Below are 24,399 nucleotides of genomic sequence, written 5' to 3'. Positions count from 1 at the left end.
ACCAGTGTAGACATTGTATCTGATGCTGGTGTTTGGGTATAGTGCTCACTAAACCCTGGTGTTGCTGTAGTGTCCTTGTTTGACATTGTAATGCATCCTTTCATAGGGGTCCATGGTGAGTGGGGTCAGTGGGCACTGAAATTTCCCTCTCTTTATTATGAATACTCCAATTAAAAACTTTAATGAAATAGTAGTAAAACAGTCTGTAGGTAAACGACCACAGCAAAGACCTGCCCAATTGACCCAGGGCAGGATCCATGGAGGTCGATAGACCTCTCTTGAATAAGGACAGTAAGGAAAAAGAAATGGTCATAAACAGAAGGGTTTTCCACCAAATTCACCTACATGTAAATAAAAATGTCAACCTTAATACAATGGAACTGTCGAGGTTTACATTCTAATCTGCATGACATCAAAATACTGATTGCTTCCTACCATCCTGTTTGTCTTTCCTTACAGCAAACATTTCTGAAACCTGCTGATACAGTCACCTTTTGGCAGTTTTCTTAAAACAAAAATGACAGGCTGTGTAATGGATGAGTGCATGGAGGGGTGGCACTGTTGGTTGATCAGCATGTGCCCACCCTGTCTCTGCCATTCAACACATCCTTGGAGGCTGTAGACATCCAAGTTTCCTTGGGTCATACCATCACTGTTTGTTCTCTCTACCTGTCCCCTGGAGAGACATATGATCAATCAGACCTTGATGCTCTTATTGAACATTTGCCATCTTCCCTTTTCATCCTGGGGGACTTTAATGGACATCATCTCCATGGGGAAGTGCTGATATTGATAGGAAGGGGCACAATGTAGAGTGTATGCTCTCTGATCACAACCTTTCTCTTTTCAATACTGGTTCTTCTACTTATTTCCATGCACCTAGTCAGTCCTTTACTGCTATTGATCTCTCAATTTGCTCCCCTTCATTATTTTACCATTTTTCATGGAGAGTTGACAATAATCCATGAGGCAGTGATCATTTTTGTGTAATCTTGAGTGAGACTGGCCATGGTCAATGCCACTCAACCCACATGTCCCGGTGGAAGCTGGCTCAGGCAAACTGGCCCTCTTTCACTGCTTTCAGAGAACTTGATCCTGCCATCGTCTGTAAGCCATCAATGTGGCAGCAGTAACTGACTGTATTATACAAGCAGCTGCTCAATGTATTCCTAAAACCTCAACATGTTTTCCACTATATTCTCGTCCATGGTAGAATCCTGCCTGCCACATGGCACAGAATGCTTAAAAATGAGCCTAGGATACTTTCCATAGATATCCCACACTCTCGAATCACATCTCTTTCTAGTGAGCCCTTGAAGATGGGTAAGACATCAAAGCCAAAAGGAATCTTGGATAAAGTTCACAACCGGCATATCTTCTACCACCAGTTCCAAAGTCATATGGGACAAGATTCAAAAGGGTCATTGGGCAATATAATTCTGTCCCACCCTTTTGATCTTGCTTTCTGATGACCAGGAAGTAGCTGATACCCAGAGCATTGCCCATACTCTAGGTGAAAGCTTTTGTTGGGTATCTAGCACTTCTGCTTCTTCTTCCACCTTCTTAGCCATCAAGTCTAGGGTAGAGCAATCACCAGTTTTGAGTTGATTGTATCTATGACTAAAATCTTCCCTTGATGCTAGTGGAACACAAACTGGCCCTTCATCAGTCTGGCAGTACATTGGTTGGACCTGATGATATACACTATAACATACTGCACCATCTATCTCCTGCTTCTCTTGCTATTCTTCTGATTGTTTTTAACTGGATCTGACAGGAGAATGTTTTTCCTGATGCCTGGTGCCACGCTATTTTCCTACCTTTCTCTAAGCCTGGGAAGGATCCCAAGATTCCTTCAAACTACCGTCAAATTGCTTTGACGAGTTCTCTCTGTAAGACCTTAGAGAGGATGGTTAATGCTTGTCTTGTTTGGTTCCTTGAATCATACAACCTCCTCTCACCTACCCAGTGTGGGTGCTGATGACAGCGCTACACCATAGACCACCTGATTCGACTTGAAACATCAATCAGAAAAGCCTTTCTCAAATGACAACATCTTGTATCAATATCCTTTGACATTGAGAAGGCTTATGATACAACATGGAGGTATGGAATTTTGGGAGACCTCCATATATATGGGTTATGTGGCCATTTGCTCATTTTTATTAAAAAGTTTTTAATGGACAGGAGATTCCAATTTTGTGTGGGTTTGACACTTTCCCTTTCTTTTCTACAGGATTTTGGAGTCCCACAGGGCTGTGTTCTGAGTGTCACACTTTTCAGTATAAAAATTAATGCCATCACTAAACAATCCCTCTCACTGTTGCAAACAGGCTCTATGTTAATGACTTTCATATCTCATGTCAGCCGTCAAATGTATTGAGGTATATTGAGCGACAGCTACAGACTGCCCTGAGTCATTTACTGAAGTGGACCACAGCAAACGGCTTTAACTTCTCTCTCTCTAAAACTGTTTGCATGCACTTTTGCTGCCATCAGGGTGTTCACTCTGATCCTGAACTCTGTATCAGTGAAGTTGTGCTGCCTGTGGTCCCTGAGACAAAGTTCTTGAGGCTTATCTTTGACCGTAAGCTGACCTTTAAACCACACGTCAAGCAGCTATGGGTCAAATGTACAAGAGCACTGAACATCTTCCATGTCCTCTTTTCCACCACGTGAGGAGTGGATCGACGTTCTCTGCTAAAGATATATCGTGCTTTTATTCAATCAAAACTCGACTATGAATCACTGGTCTATGGCTCTGCCAGACCATCAGCCTTAAAGATGATAGACCTTATTCATCATCAAGGACTTTGGCTCTGCACTGGGGCTTTCTGCACTTTCCCAGATATATTAAGTATTTTTGTAGTTGTAGTATGTATACCCTTATTGTTTCATGGTGGTTACATGGTTGTGTAAGATACATGAGTCTGTGTACATAGGGTTAGTCAATGAACAATGATAATTGATGCATTGTTCAAGGGATAAATGATTAAGACTGTGATTTACAGTTTACAGATTTTTCTTTTAAATAAATTTAGTGAACAAGTTCTTTGATAAGCATATATCTCTGTACTGTCAATTGAATTAGTTGTTACCCCTATATTAACCAATGAAAAATGGTAATTTCTGTTCCAATAACTATCAACATTTACACCATATGTATCTCTTAAATAAACCAAGGCATTCTGCTTATTTCTTTGATATATAATGATTGTACTCAGTCAATTTCTTGAACACAAAACCTTCATGTCAGATCAGAGTATTGCAATTCAATGTGGAGATTATAAAGGAATAAATATTTGTGTTTTTTTTTGTTTTCTCAATTAAGAAAAGAGTGAAAACGTAATACATGCAAAATTTAAGTGAATCATGATTAGTTTGTTTTTAAATTGTCTGTACATCACCTTACAGATCCTTGTGCACCACCAGTTGAAAATTACTGCTCTTATATAGAGATGTTAATAAAACATATAAGAAAATTAGGAATCATTATTGGTGCACATAGCATGTCACTTAATCTCCTTTATATAAGAAGAAAATGTACTGAATATGATTCAAAACTATGGATTTTGTTTTATAGCTGTGAAAAGATTAATGAAAGAAGCCCAAGAATTGAGACAACCAACAGAAGAATTCTTTGCTCAACCTTTAGAAGTAAGTAAATTAAAAGTTTCCAAATCATTGTAGAGGACATAGCTGATGAGATGGGATTTTCATACTTTGTAAATTTGTTTAACTCCCAACCTACTTTTATGTTTTGTATCCTATCTACAATCTGTTAAATTTGTTATTGGGTGACTTGAAACAGTTAACACTCTTGAATTTGTAGTTATTTAAGAACACTGTACTATAACCAAGCATGAACCCCTTCATAACACCAAATAAGATATCAGCCAGTCAAAAATCGTGTTGTAACAGCTAATTGGTTTAGATGTTGGGACAGACATGTCAGTGTCATCAGAAGAATGTCAAAATGTCTAGAATGCATATTTTGAAAAGCACAGGGAAAATTTTCATATCTGAAATCTACCTTCACAACAAAGGAAATTGGAAAGAAATAGAAAAAAAGTCATTGGTATTTTATTACTTAAATTGTATGTATAAAATAAACATGAAAATAAGGAAGAAAAAAAGTCAACCACAGCAGTTACTGTATAGATGGAAATTGTGCCTCAATTAGAACTCTGGTGTTGCAGGTTACAACTACAATTCAAAAATACCTTAAATATTGGTAAAAAAAAAAAGAAGAAAAGTACAGAAAAGCAAATGGCAAGTGAAAATAAAAAAATCAAAACTATTAACTAAGCAATTACAAATATGATTCTCATATAGAACTTTTTTTCTAGCATGATTGTTGAAGACATGTAAGCCTGAATATGACAGTGATTGACCATGCATTAAAACTGTCCAAAATAAATGTAAACTATTTGTATTATGGTAGGATTGAAACTGACTGCAGATATTCCAACCCTATCTGATGTAAAATAGGAATATCTGTGTCCATGTTCAGTGTATTTTCTGCTGTACATTTCCTTAGTGTGCTACTTATTAGGGAAACATTTCTGTTAGATATCACTGTACATGGTGTATAATTAAGAAAACAATTGAACATTGTGTCTTTTAATGTGCAATAGTATACATGTATCACATATATTTGTCTTTGGGATTTTTTCTCACTTTTAAACCTACTTAAATAAAATATATATTTAGTAATTTTAAGCTCTCTTAAGCCATTAATCAGTAACATTGATACACTATTTTTCCATGCTTTCTTTGTTAGTTTGCAGTAGCCTGAATACTTTTTGTTACTAACATGGGTAAATTGCAGTTAGCCCCTTACATTTCTTGAGAAGATAGACCATGAGTTTTCCTATACATTATAGATATGTTACTGTAACTGTGAAGTGAGGTTTGCTTAAGTGATATTGTCCAAATAAATCTGTTTGATATATTACTGGTGAAATTGTTAAAGTTATGACAAGTAAAATGATAAAGCAAACTTATCTGGTGCCTTTGTGACTGATTTCATAAAATGTACATGTAGTTGTGATGATGTTCCTAACTTCCTTTATTTATTGTTAATTTTATAAAGGTAACAATGTTTTGGGTGAATAGCTTCAGTTTTCTTCTTTCTTTGTTTTTGCTTTACAACATGATTAATATCAACAGTGCAGAAAATTCATCCTAAAAGTAGAAAACTCATCATTACACATTATTTAGTAAGTGAAGAAGTTGTAAGTGGTATCAGAAAAAACTTATTTTATTACAGTATCAAAGAAGCTTTAAAACAAACTATTTTATCAGTGTCAAGCATAGAAGTTGAGTACTAACAATAAAGCCAAGAAGTTATGCATGCCAATTAAGCTTTATTAATCACTTAGAAGCAAGTGAGCTATTTATGGCTGAATACATTTTAGCTTATGTAAATAATTTCCCTAATAATGTACTTACACAATCAGTTATAGCTTATCTTATGTTTGAAAAATACAAATTGAGAACTGAGCATTGCGTACTGTGCACCAGGGAAGATTTATGTAAATCAGAAAGCCTCATAGACTTGCAGAAGTTATGAACAACCATTTGCATTCAACATTTTCAGAAGCTGTTATCTTCTAAAGATTCTAATAATGATGCAGAAATTTGTTTTTTTGATATTGAAGAGAAAACATTTTTGTAGAATACCATGATAAATGACAGGTTGTCCACTAGCAATGGTATCAGTTGGAAATAAAATGATTACAGAAATGAATGACTTCAACAAACAAAAACACAATGAATGACTTTTCTACATCAATGAATTGTAACATGGGTTTCATTTTCAAGCAATATCATTGGAATCTATTGACATCAACACATACATTTTGCAGATGTACATGCTACTTCTGCATGAAGTAAGCTAAACTTTATTCACTATTTTCTTCAAGTGATATGCAGAACCTCCAATCCTCTAATATATTTTACCATGAGCCACCAGTGCCCAGTGTCACCAAGTTTTCAACCATAGATATCATCCTTCTGGGGTTTTCCTCTTTCTTACCATCCATTGTATGCCATTTTATGGTGGATAAGGTAGTAGTTGGATTGGAAATTCAGTCATGTGTAGACAGATTTTGGTACAGAAGGTCATCTTCCCTTCCAGTTTTCTTTTCAAGGTAAGAGGTGGGTGATCCTCTGTCTACCATGCAACTGTTGTGTGATTCCATATTCTGCCAGGTGTTAGGTGAACTTGAACTACTCCCAAAGTTTGTTATGCCCTAACCTTTCAATACCCAAGAATCCTATATATCAATAATGTATATTATGTGACTCCCTTCTGTTTTTCTGCCACAGTCATAAAAGAGTGAAGATTATACCTGAATTATATATGATGCAGTCTCCCACTGAGATGTAATATTTGTCTCTCCCTGGATGCTTCACTGGCCCTCCTTCAGTTCAGTGTGGGACTCTTAACTGTTTTGTGAAAGGGGGTACAATATGATATTGGAAGTTAGCATTTTCCTAAACTGAAAATACAATTCTGATAGATTCTCATCTTTGCTAACATTTCTCACCCAGCCTCCACTTTCAGTAATATGTGGAGTAAACCTTCTGACTTATTCTTAAACCCACACTGTATAGCCACTCAGGTCAGTAATGCCCACTATTTGGGATAGAATATTCCACAATATCATTTTTAAGTTTTGCTTTGCAGTGTTTTGCATCATTATAACAGAAGGGGGAATGCTGCTAATCCTTGGTTTGGCTGTATCAGAAATGATCTGCTTTTCAAATATAAGGTTTCATGGTAATTAGTTGCATATGCTATTTCCAATGTTGTGTTTCTCAGGACTCTCCAGTGCATTCCCTCTCCCTATACTTCCATTGGAGTGCAGAAGTCCTTACCACTTACCATCTCCTAGTTGTTGGGGTGGTGTATCATGGAGGCTGCCTCCTTAGTATGCTAAATTCCACTTAGTTGAGAGTAAGGCAGTATATATATTCTGGTGTTATAGTTAGTGTATAGTCACTCCTCGTACCTCTGACCTGATGTTCTTTCTAAATGCTGACTGGTTATGGACTGGATGATTTCTGCCACAATGCAGTTCAACCCTCTGGTTAGGCATCTTCTTTTCAACTGTTTCCTGGATGCAAGTTTGTGGGGTCTACTGGCATTGGTTGGAGCTGAACGTGTGAGTGGTTTGGATAACATATACAGATATGCATACTTTTATTTAAGATATAACAAAGTTATAGCTTCCAGTTTGATGAATACTATAATTGTGTTTAAGAATGTGAAAAAAATTATTGTTTACACTAAATATCTACCACATATGTGCTATACAATGTGAACTGGAGAAAATTCAAGCTCTTTTGATAACACAAGTGAGAAGTTATTAGCAGTGTAAACTAATGATCAAATTCTAGTTAATTTTAATTTCTTACACGCACATAATTTTTATGTATATGGTTAAGTGTCAAGCAGCATATGGAAATAATATGAAATACTTACATACCCATTCTAAACTTAGTATCAATTTTAATATTTTTGATATAAATACAATGATTCTAATGTTTATTCTGGGTCTATGACACAGCTATGCTGGTTGAATTTTACTTTCTTATCAAAGTGTTGTTTGGTTGTTGGCCACTTTTCACAAAAGGAATTTGTAAGTGGAACCATTGGTGTCTGATAAAAGCACAGTTCACCATACTGCCTCTTTTTTTTTTTCCCTAGCTTATAAAAAGACATTTTTTTGGGTAATACTTGAAATGCATGTAGATTAAATATGTTTGTAATAAACACAAAATGTATGTGTGTATGTATAAAAATAAAGAACATTTTTATTATTGAATATTGATTTTTCAGGATAATCTGTTTGAGTGGCATTTCACAGTTCGTGGTCCTCCAGACTCTGAATTTGATGGGGGAATTTACCATGGAAGGATTATCTTGCCCCCAGACTATCCAATGAAACCACCCAGCATTATTCTTCTCACTGTAAGTTAGTTTGTACTATAACTTTAGTAAGTGATTCAAATTATAAGTAAAGGTACAATAATCAATATAATTGACATAAAAAATTATTTGTTAAATTTTTATTGATATAAAATGCAGGATCACAATTATTGTTGATCTCAATTTGTTAGGTGGAGAGTACTAGTTTCGGTCTATCTATTGAAGAAGGTCTAAATTCAAAATTAGTTATGATCATCTTGCATATTCTTTTTCTAGATATTGAGGGGGAATTTATTAAATATTTAAAGTAGAATAATAGATGAAAGAAGCTTATTGGATTGCTGCTTTAAATACTTTCAATTCCCAATTGTGATGTCAGTGGTTTTTAATTGCTTGTATAAAATTTCAAACTAAGGGATTTTTGTTTCCAGCTGTGTAGTTTTAATCTTGTTTAAATTTGATAATGTATATAACAAACACTCTTAACATTTATTATCCCTTGTGATGTTTTCTGAGTATTCTTAATTTATTTCTGTTTTTCAGGCCTTTCTTCCATTCTGTAATTAAGCTTTACCTGCCCTTTTGTACTATTTTAATACTGTTTTACTGTACTGACCATTATGTTTATATCTTTTTTCTGTTCTCAAAGTTAATTCCTGCTCATGATGAGAGGACCTTGCAAGGAAGGTTCTGTATTTCCAGCTTATCTCCTCTAGGATCTAAACATCCATCCACAAGTTTGCTGTGTGTAGTGATCCACAAAAGGAAGGAGAGGATCCTGGTGATTGAGGGGTGTCAGTGGCACTTCAGCATTCCACTTAGGCCTTAGGGTGCCTCTATTAGGGTTAATTGGCTAGTTCTCTTGCTGGGATTAACCAGTGTCTGGCATTATTGACAGGAGTTGTGGACATTGAACCTGGTGTTGGTGTTTTGGTATGGTGCTCACAAAGCTCTGGCATTGCTACATTGTCCTTGTTTGGTATTGCAGTGCATCCCCTCATAGAACTTCATGGTGAGTGGGGTCATTGGGCAATGAATTATTCTCCTTTTCTTGTGGATTCCCTAATGCTTGAAAAAATAAAATGATAAAAAGAAAGTTAATAGGTAAACAGCCACATTTAGAAGACTCTAAACAGCAACCTTTGCCCGATTCTGCATCTGTGCTTAATTTTATCTTGCATTCTTTGTCAGACAAATATTTAGGGCAAAAGTTTCCTTTTTTATATTCAGAAAAGATTAGAGAGCCTTGCTGGCTCTCACAAGTTGGTGAAGAAGCTACATTCTGGTAACATATTGGTAGAAACATCAACATCAAAGTACAGTGAACTCACTTGTACATTTCAATCTGGACTATGGGTCTCTGGTTTATGGATTTTCCAAGCCTTCTGCCTTGAAGATGCTGGATCCTGTCTGCCATTTCAGGCTTCAGCCTCACAAACCTCTTCTCTACCTTCTCCAAAAGGAGTAATGGAAGACTGTATATTATGAAACAGCAACAATCAATCCATCCTATCATGGCTTATTACCATCTCCACCTGTGACCTTTCTTCAAGTCATCAAGTCTGGTACTCCCAGTTGGAATGTATTGTTTTCTCTTTGTCAAATCCTTTTTCTGTTCCAGTTTTTACTGTTGTTTGAAATCAGATAACTCTGGGGGCTCTTCTCTGGTTTTTTGTTGCTCATTGGTTGTTCACACGATCCCCTTTACAATTTCTGTGTTTATTGGCAACTTGTATGCCATTTCTCTTGACCCGAATCATGTAGAAGCCATTCAGTACACTGCTTATACTATTTACACTGACTCTCTTATCTCTTCAGTGGCCCCAGAATTACTTAACATTAGTTATCTCTCTGTTCACTTTGTTATTCAGAAATGACTGGTCCACTTTTCACTGTCTTTTGTATCAATCCAGTTTTTGTCTGGATACATGGCCATGTCAGTATTCATGAGATCAAATTTGTTGACACATATATATGGACAATGATCCTGTGTTCAAGTCTTAGCTTTACACCATTTGGCAGTCAATTTGGAGTGAGCAATGTTGTAATAAGCTTTTTCAGATGAAACCTTCCATTGCTCTTTGATCATTTTATCTCCATAAGGAACAAAAGGAGGAAATTGTTTTGGCTAGGCTATGCAATGATCACAGTTTTTTAGCACATTCTTTTCTTTTATGTGGGACTGATCCACCAGTGTGTTGTCTTTGTGACATGCAAGTCACAACTGCTCATGTTTTACTGCTGTGCTGTAGTTACAATTGTCAGAGACAGCACTGTTTCAAATGTGATTTCTATGGATTTACCCCTGACATTGGGCAGTGTCATTAGCACTGTCTCAGCTTGACTGTGTTTTTAGAATTTTGCAGGCAATAGGCCGTTTTAATTCTATTTAAGTTTCTTTTTTACCTAGGTTTTAGGCTTTGTTAAGCTTTTAACTTGATTTTTCTTTTTAAATTTTATAATCTATTTACTTTCAACATTCTTTCCAAGTTGTTTGTGCTCATAAACACCAAATGGTCAATCAGTCTTTTTTCATATTTTTTTCACTTGTTACATTAAGAATGTTGCTAAAAGATGTTACATTACAACCCCATAATGTGTGCTTAGATTATTAAATATCCTTAACCTTGATATATAGACCTGGGCAGTTATTGGTTTTTGCTAATAGATTAATTGATGGTCCCAGTAATTGATTACATTTAATTAATAAAATGTTCCTCAAACTGTGGCACATACAATTTGAAATAAAAATAAAAAGTGGATACTACCACCAGCAAATAACCTTCTCTCTGTTTAGCAAATCAATAAAAATAAAGATATTAGTGATCAGTTGACTATTTTATTTTACAGTAACTGAAGAAATCACTGCTCATAAATAATAATATTGATTAATAAATTGAGTTGCCTAGCTTCAGTGATATATTTTGTATTGTTATTCTTCCTGCTTTTCACTAATACTAAATAGGAGAATGGTTTGAGATCCATTGACTACTAAACTTCTAATGCTAAGCAAATTAATTCTTTAACAATATGTCTATTATTATAGAGAGTAAAGAAGTAAAAAGGTGGGATTTTTTGTTGTTGTTGTTCTTTCTTAAGAAGAGGAAGTAGAACAGACTTCTAATTTTTTTATTTCTGAGGAGTCATGAAAAGCTTTAGTGCAATTTAAATGAAAACACAATAAAAAGTAAACTTATTTATTTTCAGCCCAATGGGAGGTTTGAGTTAAACAAGAAGATATGTTTAAGTATATCAGGACACCATCCTGAATCCTGGCAGCCATCATGGTCAAGTAAGCACATACAGAGTATATATCAGTCATAAAGTTTATCTTAAAATGTGTTCCACATAAATATATAGATGTTTTTTTTTGTATTTTCAGTTGCAAGCTCTTGAGCATTATTGCATTGTAAAGTGTGTGTTTGTGTGTATATTTAAAAATGAAAAATACATTGCTGTTTTCAGATGCTTTTCTTTTGGTTTTAATGATGAGTGTAAGCCAAAGACTAATGAATAATGCTGCATAATTTTTATCTAATTTATACAAGTGTGCAATTTTGGAGGAAAAAGAAAAAGAGACAAAATGTTATAAAATTTACTTGTCCTTAACTACTTACTTGCTTCCTTTCCATTCCACAAAATACATACACAAACTTTTAGGATTTTGGTTTGTTCAGCAATTAACATTAATTGAAATTAAATACTAGAAAGGCTTGTATGTTTAAAATTCACACATTTTTTATCTTGTTCATGACAAAATGTGTGCCTATTTTACTCATGTTTCATCAGGTGAGATACAAGAATTGAGGCTGGCAAAATTGCACTTCCAAAGAAATTGCTGTGCTTATTCAGTCTGTATTATTGAAGTATGAAATTAAAAAATAATAACATTGTAAAGAGTGAAGATAATCTTACACTCATATCAGTCTAAAAATATTTATTTGTAGAACACTAAAATTAATATTTGGATCAGAAGGTTTTAATCAGGAATCAAACACAATCAGTTAGCAATTATTAATAATTTTTGCTTCATGAATGTAGATAAAGAAAACAATTTGTTTCAAAGATACTTACCATAATTGAGCATATAGTTTTTGTGCATAATATATGATAAAAAGATTAATTTTTCTTTGTTTTTGTTCATGTGGTTTATATTCACATACACTGTCATTGCACTTTTCTGTTTCCATACATATTTGTTTCTTCATATTAGCTCTATAATTTACTTGTCAGTCTAGTTATTTAGGTAATTTATTTAAAATATAAATTTGTCAGAGTGCAGTATATTTCATTTTGATTTCCATCAGCTATTGATTTTATTTCTGTTCTTGCTTCTGTTTTGCTTGTGCAGTTTTATGTGCTGGAACATATTTAGATCTTGTATTATCAATACTTGCCTGTTTGCTTACATTTAATGTAAATGCAGTGTGTATAAGATATATCTTACCAATCAAACTATATAAGTAAAGGATTTATTTCAAAAAGTAATGCAACAAGATGCCTTTATGATTCACACTTACACCTTATTCATTTTGCACTAATATAGAATTCCAAGTTGTGAAAAACAGAAATTTTTAGTGTAGGCTTATAATGGTAAAAACTGAGTTTCAATACCCGAGGTAGGATGAGCACAGATAACCAATTATGTAGCTTTGGTTTTAACAACAAACAAAAGCATATGTAACAAGATCAATTTGTTCCAATTATCCAGCATTTTTTATGTAATGCAGTGTGAAAAACTTTCCACTGCTTCAAGCAGCTGCTTAAAAAAAGGAAAGAATAAAAGATCTGGATGTAAATATCCAAAAACTGTAGTGGTTCTGTAAAAGGAAAAAATTATCCTTTTATCAGGCAATGCTCTTAATTAAGAATTTAAGTAGTGTTTTCACCACAATAAAACTAATGTTTTCTTATTATTTATTTCTGTTTGGTTTCAAGCTTTATTGTGTAAAGCTATAGTGATTAAAACTTTTATATTGCAGGAGATATTAATATCTTTGCAACTTTGTTTGACTTAATTAGGTTATTTTATGACAGTATACATACATACATACATACAAACATGGATCACACTCTGTTAAGAGCAGTGCCTGACTAGGTATTCTTTAACACTAAACCTACACTGTACACCATGTTGACTAGTACTTTCCTTTTCATGCTTACCTGGAATAGATGGGGTGTTTCACAAGATCATTTGTAGGTGAATAACCTTGCAATGTTTGCTTTACAAATTGGCCCATCCCTGATTGTACCACCCATGGATTTTTTTGGTAAAGCAAAAGGGGATAACTGTCATTCCTGCCATGCCTCGATTGAAAAAATCAGTATGGCCCATTTTTCAAAGTAGGGTTTTGTGATTACCCATTGCATTGTCTCGGGTGTTAATGTTCCTCTGGGATATACAGTGCTTTCTCGCCCCCTCCTCTTTCCGTAGAGTACAGGAGTCCTTACCAGTTAACAGTTCCAAGTCACTGGATGAGTACCAGATAAGATGGCTTAACTATTCAGTTCTGAGTAGGGCAGTGATGTTCTGCTAGTGTAGGTGATGTAATATTCTCTGATCTGCAGTTTACCATACAACAGAGTGAGATGTCAAAATACAGCTCATCCTTTAGAATGGGAGTCCTCATCCTACCCTCATGTGGGCATCAGTATCCCACTAGCTGGTTTTGGATTTGGAGTGAACCAATGAACATATGTCCTCACACTCAGCTTTTGGGATATTTATCTCCTCCCTTTATTTATCCTTCATTGTTGTGGGTCACAGCAGGGATACATGAGATTGTTCTGGTTTTATTCTTATTTCTCCCTCATTCTCTTTTCACATGAATGTTACTGCCCTATTTATGTTTCTTGGTCACAGAATTAGATTGCATGCAAAAGACTTCCTTTGGATACTGGATGTCACATGCCTGGATAAATATCTCATAGCTAATCCTGTATCATACCCAGGAATTAGAGTGGTTCTGTTTCCTGGTTCTTGGGTTTGAGGTGAAGACAATATGGCTCATCCTACCTTCGTGCAGATGCTAATATCCTGTGAGGAAATAGTTGATGTATTTGGCTTACTGAGTATGCTCCACCACATCCAAGTTATTCTACACCATTGGATGCATCCTTATACCCATTTTTCATATTGTGGGATTGAGTTACTATATCTCTCAGATTAGGATTGCTTTCATACTGCATTCTCTCCCACTCCTATGTGCTCTTCTCATATTCTGCCCTGATTTCTTACACATTACACAAATGGGCAAAGAGTATACCTGGATCAGAAGTGGTGTGGTTCTTCTTTGAGTCTTCAGATCTGACTCTCTTATCTATGGATGTATCCTCCATTTTTAGAGGGTATATCTATTCTTCTGTCACACCTGTCCCTCCTTCTAATCAATATGGAATTCTAGCTAATAATGTGAAATGAGAGAAATACCATATTGGAAACTATAATTTTCCTATACTGAAAATGTATTTCTTGTAAGTACTTCCCTCTTCTCACATTTCTCATCCTTCTTGCCCACTTAGTTCCAGTGCTTCTGTCATCTACCAAACTTTAAACTGATAGTTTGTTATAGGTGCTTTGAGGGAGTCATGTGCATCATATAAGTGTACTATGCTCCTATTGGTGATGAAGTGACACATGGTAATTTGCATGAGAGACATGCTGGAATAATTTGATTCCAATGGGGGGATGTGGTGTCTATAGGAATCATAATAAAGAAAGGTTGCATATAGAGGGTAGCAATAAATGGGAGTGGATAATCTTGTAAAAGGAGGGAAGTACCTATTAAAAATACATTTGCAGTATAGGAAAATTATAACTTTTATTAATTTTGTGTATATGTGCTTGTGAAATATACATTTTAATTAGAACACTGAAGTTCTAGTCTTATAAAAGTGATGAAACTGTGGCAACAATACAGTCATTTCAGAGTTGTATAAAAATATAATTAAGTGAAAAAGTACTTATCTGATAGACAAACTTGTTGTCATGGCTATCGAGCAGTAAGAATTGGCTATCCCAAGTTTTGTCACTTACTTATATGAGCACTAAAAAGTGAACTGTCATATAGTGGTAAAGTATATAACATTTCATTTTCAATAATAATGTTTATACTGATTAAAATATTTTAAATTGTGTACTTTTAAAGTCCACATTACATATATTTAACAATATTTTAAAGCAATACATAGTATTGGTAAAGGTTTCTTTAATGAAGGCCAAACATATTTATTTAGGTGTTACAAGTTACCGATTGCCCTAAATACATGGACTCCACTTTGGCAGTTAGGTTTCAATTTCATTTAGATTATTTACTAATAAGTTTTTACATTTGTAATCGAGTCATGTCGGTGTATCATATTCTTCTGTAATTGATTAGTGATATTCCAGATAGTCCATTCCGTAGCATTGCTCTTATAAAACTACAACAACATTTAACCAGTGCTAACTGATTAGAAACTTTTAAACATTTTATTTAAATGCAGGTTTATATGAAAATTATTGTAATAATGCAAATATATATGTGACTGTTATAAGTTACTACTAATCTTCCTTTCTGGTTTTATATATTATTTCCCAAGATGTTGTGTAATATTCATTTTGTGCTTTATATGTTTATACATATTTATTATAAAAAATCTCCTGTAGCAAAATTACATCCCACAACCATATCTTGTTATATTAGTATAACTAATGAAAACATGTATTTCTTGTATTTCATTAAATAATGAATTATCTAAAACTGTTTAAATAGGGGAAAATAATGTAGGTGTCATGTATTGTAATAAAATAAAAATGTTGAACTGTAGAAAGTTATATAATGTAAGCACACTAGAACTACAAGCTGTGAGATGTTTCTTTCAAAATGTCCAAAAACTGCAGTTTTGAAAATATTCTATGTTTGTTATCCTGATAATTTGTTCTTTATATATTTTCTTCTTCTATAAAATATAAGAAATATTTGTTGTTTTTTCCTGTATTAGTCAGTTATATTTATATAAAAAGATATAGCTGCATGGGACAGTTGTCATACAACCCCTATTTTCATACCTGCTGGAAAACTTTACAGTATAATGATATTCTGTGATATACTTATTGAGGTAGCTTGTCTTTTTCTTCTTTTTTTTTTATCCACAGTCCGAACAGCATTACTAGCTATCATTGGGTTTATGCCAACTCATGGAAATGGTGCTATTGGCTCTTTAGATTACACACCTGAAGAGAGAAAATCCTTAGCCAATAAGTAAGTTTAATTTATGTTGAAACTGTTACTTAGTATAATCATTTTTAATGACAGTTTGAAGGAAAATTACTTTCTTGTTAACTCTTTCACCTCAATATTTTTTAGAGAAACTACTATCCAATGTCATGTTCACTTGCAGATACACACACATAAAAAGCAGTGGCATGTTTTACTATTTCATTACTTTCTAACACTTGAAACTAGTAAACATTGGGAAATTTAAAATATATATATCTTTTTTTTTCAGGGTAAAAAATTCAAAAATTCAATACCTCATTATGTGCTCAGGACACACATCTCATGACAATGAACATTAAAAAACTGATGCATCTTCATAGTGCTTGGGTTTTATCTTCTTCTAATGTTATTTGATATTTATGAGGTCTATTCTCACTTTTCTGTATTAGTAATTTAATGATCTTTTGATAAATTTTGGGATACAAGATACACAGAAGGTTAATCACACTTTATAAAAATAATTTTTTTATGCTAAGTTAATGATGTGGCACCACATAAATTAGCCATGGTACCAGGCCAACAAATTTAACTCTTGTACTCTATATTTGGTTCACTGTGGAAGTCCAGTAATAAAAGTCTCTAAAACCACTCCCCATGCTAATCTGGCAAAACAACTCGTATACAAAGTGATGGCTGTAGTTGTAAAGGAGAACCTTCTTATTTTTGTCATTGTGATGATGTACATGTTTATTAGCACAACAGATACTAAACACAAGTTGATTGAGGTCACACACATTTCCCCACTCCTTAAAATCAATGGATGTTTGTTAGAAAATGCTGGGTAAAAGATTGGATCATAGTTTCAACTGATGCATTGAAGTTGTATATTTTTGTTATTTTAAATGTGGTTGTTGTGGAAGCCAACACCCACATATGGAAAGGTCTGTGAAAAGTTTACAAGGTGTGAGTTTTATGATTAATATGGTTTTTCTTTTTTAGAATTTTATTACAATGAAAAATTTGGTGTTGGGCACTAGTGTGTAATTGTGGACATCAGTATGAGCATCACTGAATATGAAGAAATTAGTTCTAAGTGCAACATGGGACTTGTAACATCATTCTTAAAAAATATGATTAATTTGAGTAGGATTCAAAAGGAATTTTATTGTTCACTGTGAAGTTAAGTTTAAGCAAAGAATGAAATTATAGAGCTAGCTATTTATCTCTTAGGTTTAAACTAGAAAATTGCTGAAAGCCTTTGTTACATTAGTTATTTTTTTTACCAGTATTACATAAGGTCCCTCTAAGTGCAAAATTACATATCTATATTTAAAATTTGATTAAAAATTGTATAATCCTAAACTGTTTCACTAATTTTGTACCAAAGAAGTAGAATACAGATATTATTTAAATAATATATAAAGAGTATGTACTTCATTTTGTAAAATAGTAAAAATTATCAACATTTTAATTTTTGTGGTGTCTATAGGAATCATAAGTACATAATGTATGCTTTTTGTATTATTGCTGCTATGGTTCTTTATATTGGTGTTTTTCAAGGAATTATTCAGTATTACAATGAAAATAAAATGTATATCATGCTTCTAAAAGCAGTATAAGCTGAGCTATGATTTTATTGGTTGAACATGTGCATATACTTCCCATAGGGATTCTTTACAAATGGATGCCAGGTTAAAATTAACTATGTCCTTCAGCTAAAAGTCATTAAAATAGTAAGATGCAAAACTTAAGGTGATATAATAAATTTATTAGTTATTCTTTATTGCATATTGTCTCTTGTTCAATGTTTGAAGAATTAATTTTGTAATGCCACACTAAAATATTGCATGTGGTGTTTATAAATATTTCCTAATTTAAAAGCTTGAGATTGTGAACAACTTTTAACTTTTTAGTGACAGTTTTCTTCTTTACTGATAATTAGTACATGTTTTATTATTCCCCTCTGAAAGCTACAGAAATATTTTGTACTTGGGTTAGCAAGTACATAGGCTGAAAGAGTTATGCATGGCACTCAGTTTTGATGCTATTATTTATCATATGAATACATATTTTTAATAGGTTATGTAATTGCTACAGTGAGCAAAAAATGTTTCAAACTAAGATAGTTTAAGTTCATTAGACATAGAAAAAAATAATTTTTATCACCTATAAGAAACTAGTATGGTTAACTTTTTTTTGTAGCCTTTGTAGTAGTTTTCAAAGTATTTGAGTGATCATCTATACATTGCAATAAACTTCATATGGTATTTTAGAATAGTAACACACAAAGTAGAAAGTTTAAGACAAATGGAATTACCTCTAATTTACTTTTTATAAAATCTGTTTTGTACTGAATTTCTATAAACTTCAGAAACCAAGAGTTGAAAATTTTTTCCCAGAAGTTTTTATTTTCCAGCTACCAGGTATGGAAATAATGCAAATGGATCATATAGAGTTAATGTGTTTCAGAATGAGACAAAATAATCTTATATTACTTTATCTTACACTTTTGAAAAGTTGGTTTGTATGTTTAACATCTTCATGTAAAATACATCCATGCTTGCTGAAGCAATTTCAAAGTATAGATAAAATACATATTATATGGCTTTTACTGTCGGATATAGTTTGGAAGCAACTGTTAATTAACTATAATTTTGCTTTTGTTATATGCCTAATGTTTTAGGATTTTCTAATCTTCCCTAACAATATAACCAGTATATATAAACTTCTATGTTCCATAATGTATGTAAATGTTTTTTAAAGACAATAACTGAGAAGAAGACCATTCCTTCTTGTGGATTTGGTTTCACATGATTAATTGTGCAACTTTAAGTGAATTTTTGTTAGTTTTTTTGAAAACTTTTTATATGAATATAACAGGTATTATGGTTTTAATTTCGTGCCTCACAAGAAATAATGGTAAATCAAAAACTTTTTAATCCATACTTAAAGGTCTCAATCATGGAAGTGTCCAGTATGTGGTCCAATGAATAATATTTTACTGGATAGGTCAGAAGGTCCTCAGTCAGCAGCAACAAACCAAGAAGCAAAAGAATTAGCCTTACAGATTTCTTTTAAGGTATGGAGAAGTTTTTGAATAGGTCTGTGTTTAAATAAGTTTCATACTTTCATGCTACATGATATTAAATATTAGAATAGTGAAATTAATGTTACCCAAGATGTGTCTGATTTGCTATAATTAAAAATATATTTTAGATTTCATAACTTGGTTTATTTGCACTACTTGTTTTTTGGTGGTATCAGTTACAAAATTTTGCACACACAGAAACTGTAAAAAATTAAGTATAACATTTCTTGAGAGAATGTATTTGTATGGTTACGAGATATCAAAAAAAAAAAGTTTTTAAGCCTTATTTTTGTCCCATTCAAAAAACCATAACAATTTTACATTGTTTCAGTTTTTCTGTGAGTTTGATATGTACAGATTATCATTCTACATAGCTCCTGATATATACAAATTGTTATTATGCATAGCTTCTTTAAATATTACATGAAGAATCACTTACCTGACAAACATATCATGCAGAACAGTCTACTGTCTTTTTCTGCTTCATTTTACTGACATAACCTGTAATTGGGAAGCAACAGGAATTGAGATTTGTAGTTTCCCTGGTGGCAAAAAAGAAAATGAAGAAGTAGCATATTTCTTTTGAATTGATTCAGGGTTTGAATTACGTTTTTATTTATTATTTTTTCTGTCTGAACAAGGGGCAAGATTATATTTGTCTCTGAAAAAAACATAATGAAATAACACGATAATATGCAGTAAATGTTAAAAAGTGTGTTATTGCAATTTAAACTGTTTCAGAGCTGTTACACAACATTGCTATATGTGGAAATAAATTTCTCAGTTTTTCGTTTTCAAAATCTGATAACCCTATGCATTTGTAACTTAATTAAACAGTGATATGTGTGGAAAACCATACATAATATTGAAGCTTATTTGTATTTGATTTCCTACCTTCTATGCTAATTTTAACTTTGAAACAGTATATTTATGTTTTTGTTTTTAAAAGTTAAGTCACAGCTACACATGCTATGTTTGCAATATGGAATTTAAATATTAACAACACAGTGTTTTCATTAAGTCATATCTATACGAAACATAGTAAAAAAAGTCCAAAAGATAAAGGTCATGTAATAGTAGAGGATCCATGTTGCAAACATTTCATTGGGAAATATCATTAGTGTATTGATTTGGATAAATTATTTATTCTATTTGTATAATTCATGTATAAATTCTGCCATTTGATACTGTCATCAGATACAGATGTTTGATATTATCTATGGTTGGTGGCATTTCATGATATTGCAGATAGTTGATACTGACATCAGATACATACATGTTTACTTGCTACTGTTGGGTTACTGACATTAGTCATTTGTATTATACTGTATCATTTATAGTTACTTGTATTTGATAATGGCATTTGTTGCTGACATTTGGTTGTATTTTTATGTTCCAATGTATATTTTAATAATTTTACATCCTGTGACATACAATTATAATGCTAAATTGGAAATGTTTTAAGATAATATTTGGAAAAATCCAGGATATTTCTTGATACCTTGTGATGTTTGTTTGTTTTTGAATTTCGCACAAAGCTACTCGAGGGCTATCTGTGCTAGCCGTCCCTAGTTTTGCAGTGTAAGACTAGAGGGAAGGCAACTGGTCCTCACCACCCACCGCCAAATCTTGGGCTACTCTTTTACCAACGAATAGTGGGATTGACCATCACATTATAATGCCCACATGGCTGAAAGGGCGAGCATGTTTGGCGCGACGGGGATGCGAACCCGTGACCCTCGGATTATGAGTCGCACGCCTTAACGCACTTGGCCATGCCGGACCGCTTGTGATGTAACAAAACAGTCATTTGAAAATTTCCTCCTAATAAGCTTTTCAGTATGTTTCTATGTATATTTATCACAACAGGAGATTTTGTATTTAATATTTGTATTGACAGATATTTTTTCTCTTTACTTTGACACCTGTTTCCATATATCTAAAGGGAGAAGCTGAGAAAACAGTGGAACCTTCCTCCTCATCTTCAACCATGGATACAATGAACTCTTCCATAAATCAAAATTCTGAACCTGAAAGCAATTTGCACAGAAGGATCGTAGATACTGGATTGGATGAAGCCTCACAACTCCATGTTTCACCAGATTTGCTTACACAGCCCAATACTGTACAGAGTCAAAGTATTTTAAACAAAATGTTTACAGCTTTAATTTATGTTGTAATGGTGATGATACTAGCATTGCTTACGAGAAGACTCTTCTTTATCTGAGAAACTGTTTTAGGCTTTGATTAACAAAATTCAGACTAGTCGTCCCTTTGTTTATCTTTGGAAGAGAAAAGGGGAACTTGTGATCGACAAGAAAGTTTTATTAAGATGGTGAAGGTCAAATGTCATGTACAAGTATATGACAGTTACCACTGTTTGGTAATTTTTCCACATTTCAAAATAAAATCACTTCAAAAAAAGTAAGTTTGAACAGATTAGTTCCTGGACTCTGATTTATTGTTATCTTTTCTGAGCTGTTTAACCTGACCATGCCATAATGTATGACAATGACTCATAAATAGCAAGTTCTAGCAAAATCTTATGGAGTAGCTATGCTCTCAGATCTTACACTGCTATGAGAAGAAATATTAATTTGAATATATATATATATAACATTTTTTGTATAGCTTTATTTCTAGGGTGATAAGAATTAAAGACTTTAATAATCAGTCATTTTCCTTGTATTAAATAATAGCTTTTTATAAACTCACATAGAACATTGACATATTACCCAAAATTCAGAACATAACTTTAGAATAATCCATGTTACTTTGATTTTGGCAGTATGTGGCATAGCGATCCCTATACTTCTTAGATTTCAGACATGCAGTTATACATGTACTATCCAAGTTTCACAACACTGATATACATTGATCCACATTCTACACATGATCTTGGATCACTAATAAGAGAAATCTTCAAGGTATGTACTTCAAAATGCCAACATACCTTTATCTACATACGACTCAAAAAATCTCAGAAGATCAAATTCACTAACCTACGTACTATCAACGCTTGAAATGTCAACACACAATGATCTATATGGTAACATGATTTCATAAAACTGATATTTGAATCTCAAGACAGCTGGTATGGGTATTAAAATAAAGTGGAGAACAACGCTTAGACCTTCTTAGATGACCTAAGAAGGTTGAAATGTTGTTCTCTACTTTATGTTAATAAAAGTTTTAATACCCATACCAGCTGTCTTGAGATACATTTTTGCTTCAAGTGGGTTTCTCATCATCACAGAAAACTAACATTTAGTGATCCACATACTACTATGATCTGAGAATACTGGTGTATTGTGGTCTTAGAACACTGATATATGGTGATTTTATTTGGTGACTAGGTTCTCCTGGAATGCCAATATGTAGAGTGATTTGCATAATGCTCAAATGTTTCAACTCTGTCATGCATTTATCCCACATGCACAAGGATGTTACATTAAACCAAAATTATATTGGGGAATTAATATTGACTATCAATAAGCACAGTAGTGCTTGGTATGTAGGGATAAGCTGGGAAAATAATGGCCATTGCATTTTATTTATTGCTTATTAAAGTCTCAAATCTATCTCGTAACAATGTAAGAGACTTTTATAAGCACGTAACTTAGATTTTTAAAAGCTATTAAGACCTTCAGTTTAGCAAACATTGGTAAAGTAGAGAAATGATGAGCAGTATAACAGTTAAACACTCTGCTAATTATTCTGATTCTGGTGTCAGAAGGGTTAGCTCACAAATACTTAAAGTTGTTGTGATGATTTACACAAAACGTGATGTCCATCAAAACAGCTCATCACACCAGGCTATAAAGGCCTTTAAAGTGACTGCCATTCATTAAAAAAAGAAGGGAAACAAGTAATAAAAAAAATCTTGACAAAAATGGGGACATAGTAGAGATGGCAATGCCAAAAAAGTACAAAAGCAAGATAAGAATGAATACACAAAACCATACAGAAATCTATACATAAGTAATCATTAAGTCAGCATTTCAAGCTTATGGGAATTGGTCATTGTAAGAATTTATAGTATTATTCAATGTAAATGCTTTTGTTCAACCTGAATTCATACAAGTGAAAGGAATTCAACATTTAGTTGTAGATAAAAAATTTTCTTTGAAATACTTGGCTACTTACATAGGGATTTTTGTATGGTTTTGTGTATTCATCCCTAGCTTGTAAATTACACAATTTCAAATTTACTTAATGTATCTGAATGAAATATGATAAGCTTTTAGTAAATATAAAAGGTATTTTGTACATACAATATCAGAAATTTTTATATAATATTTATACTAAATATTTTTCTTTTAATTTGCTTTATTCAATCTGGGTGCAAAGTGATTTTTATGCTAAGAATTAATTTGTGTGTGTGTGTGTTAGTTTCAATGTTTTACTTACACAACTTCTAAAACTTCCTAAATCAGTATCAAAAGTTTTTTCAGTAAGATTTTGCCTCACAATGGCACATTGGTATGTCTGCATACTTATAACACTATAAACCACATTTTGATACATTGGGTAGCTTTGTATTTAACTTGAAATAAGTTCCCTGGTGGGACAACAGTAAGTTTTAGGATTTACAATGCTAAAATCAGGGGTCCGATTCCTCTTGGTGGACACAGCAGATAGCTAGATGTGGCTTTGCTGTAAGAAATCTTTAAACAAATAAACATGAAACTTTATATTTAATTATTATTTTCTCTACCTTAAAACTATGTGGGCTCAGTCTGTTTGACTGATCTTGTAACCAACACAAACATTTATGAAATAACTCAAAATTACCCTTCCTTTCTTTCTAGAATGATGCAGACTGGCATGGAATATTACAGTTATTTATTCCAAAATACCTCAGACTTATAATAGATTACATCTATTTTTATTTAATTTTATGTTCTTTGAATTGTATTTAACTACTAAACCTACATAACAATAGGAGAAATCATCTGGTAAGCAGAAAGCTCAATTTACAGTTCTCAGAATGTTGAAGTATATTACGTATATAAACTTGTGCATATCACTGAGAAATTTTATTTACTTTCTTATTTAACCTAACAAGTTTCTAATTTTTACACTTTAGTTACTTTTACACCATTAAAAAAATATGCACTTGAAGTTTCAATGAAAGTTAACTCTAAGTTTTGATTTGGTTATTACTAGTA

General features: G+C 33.0%; 1 protein-coding gene across 8 annotated transcripts in view; it reads left to right on the top strand.

Annotated features, from left to right (window-relative positions):
* Positions 1–21,670, top strand: part of LOC143238076 (ubiquitin-conjugating enzyme E2 J1-like) — a 39,078-nt gene extending 17,408 nt beyond the window's left edge. For 5 of the 8 annotated variants that reach the window (XM_076478007.1, XM_076478006.1, XM_076478008.1 and 2 more), the window contains 6 exons: positions 3,584–3,657; positions 7,850–7,981; positions 11,147–11,246; positions 16,077–16,182; positions 19,093–19,219; positions 21,174–21,670. In XM_076478007.1, coding sequence (XP_076334122.1) covers positions 3,584–3,657; positions 7,850–7,981; positions 11,147–11,246; positions 16,077–16,182; positions 19,093–19,219; positions 21,174–21,455 — 821 coding nt within the window. In that variant the 3' untranslated portion in view covers positions 21,456–21,670. The remainder of the gene's footprint in view (positions 1–3,583; positions 3,658–7,849; positions 7,982–11,146; positions 11,247–16,076; positions 16,183–19,092; positions 19,220–21,173) is intronic. The other 3 variants (XM_076478011.1, XM_076478010.1, XM_076478005.1) reach the window with 1 other exon arrangement.
* The last annotated feature ends 2,729 nt before the right edge of the window (positions 21,671–24,399 follow it).

Source organism: Tachypleus tridentatus, chromosome 13 (assembly GCF_004210375.1).
Source record: "Tachypleus tridentatus isolate NWPU-2018 chromosome 13, ASM421037v1, whole genome shotgun sequence".
NCBI classification, from domain to species: domain Eukaryota; kingdom Metazoa; phylum Arthropoda; class Merostomata; order Xiphosura; family Limulidae; genus Tachypleus; species Tachypleus tridentatus.
The sequence above is the reverse complement of the archived record's forward strand: the minus strand, read 5'-3'. Positions and strand labels throughout refer to the sequence as shown.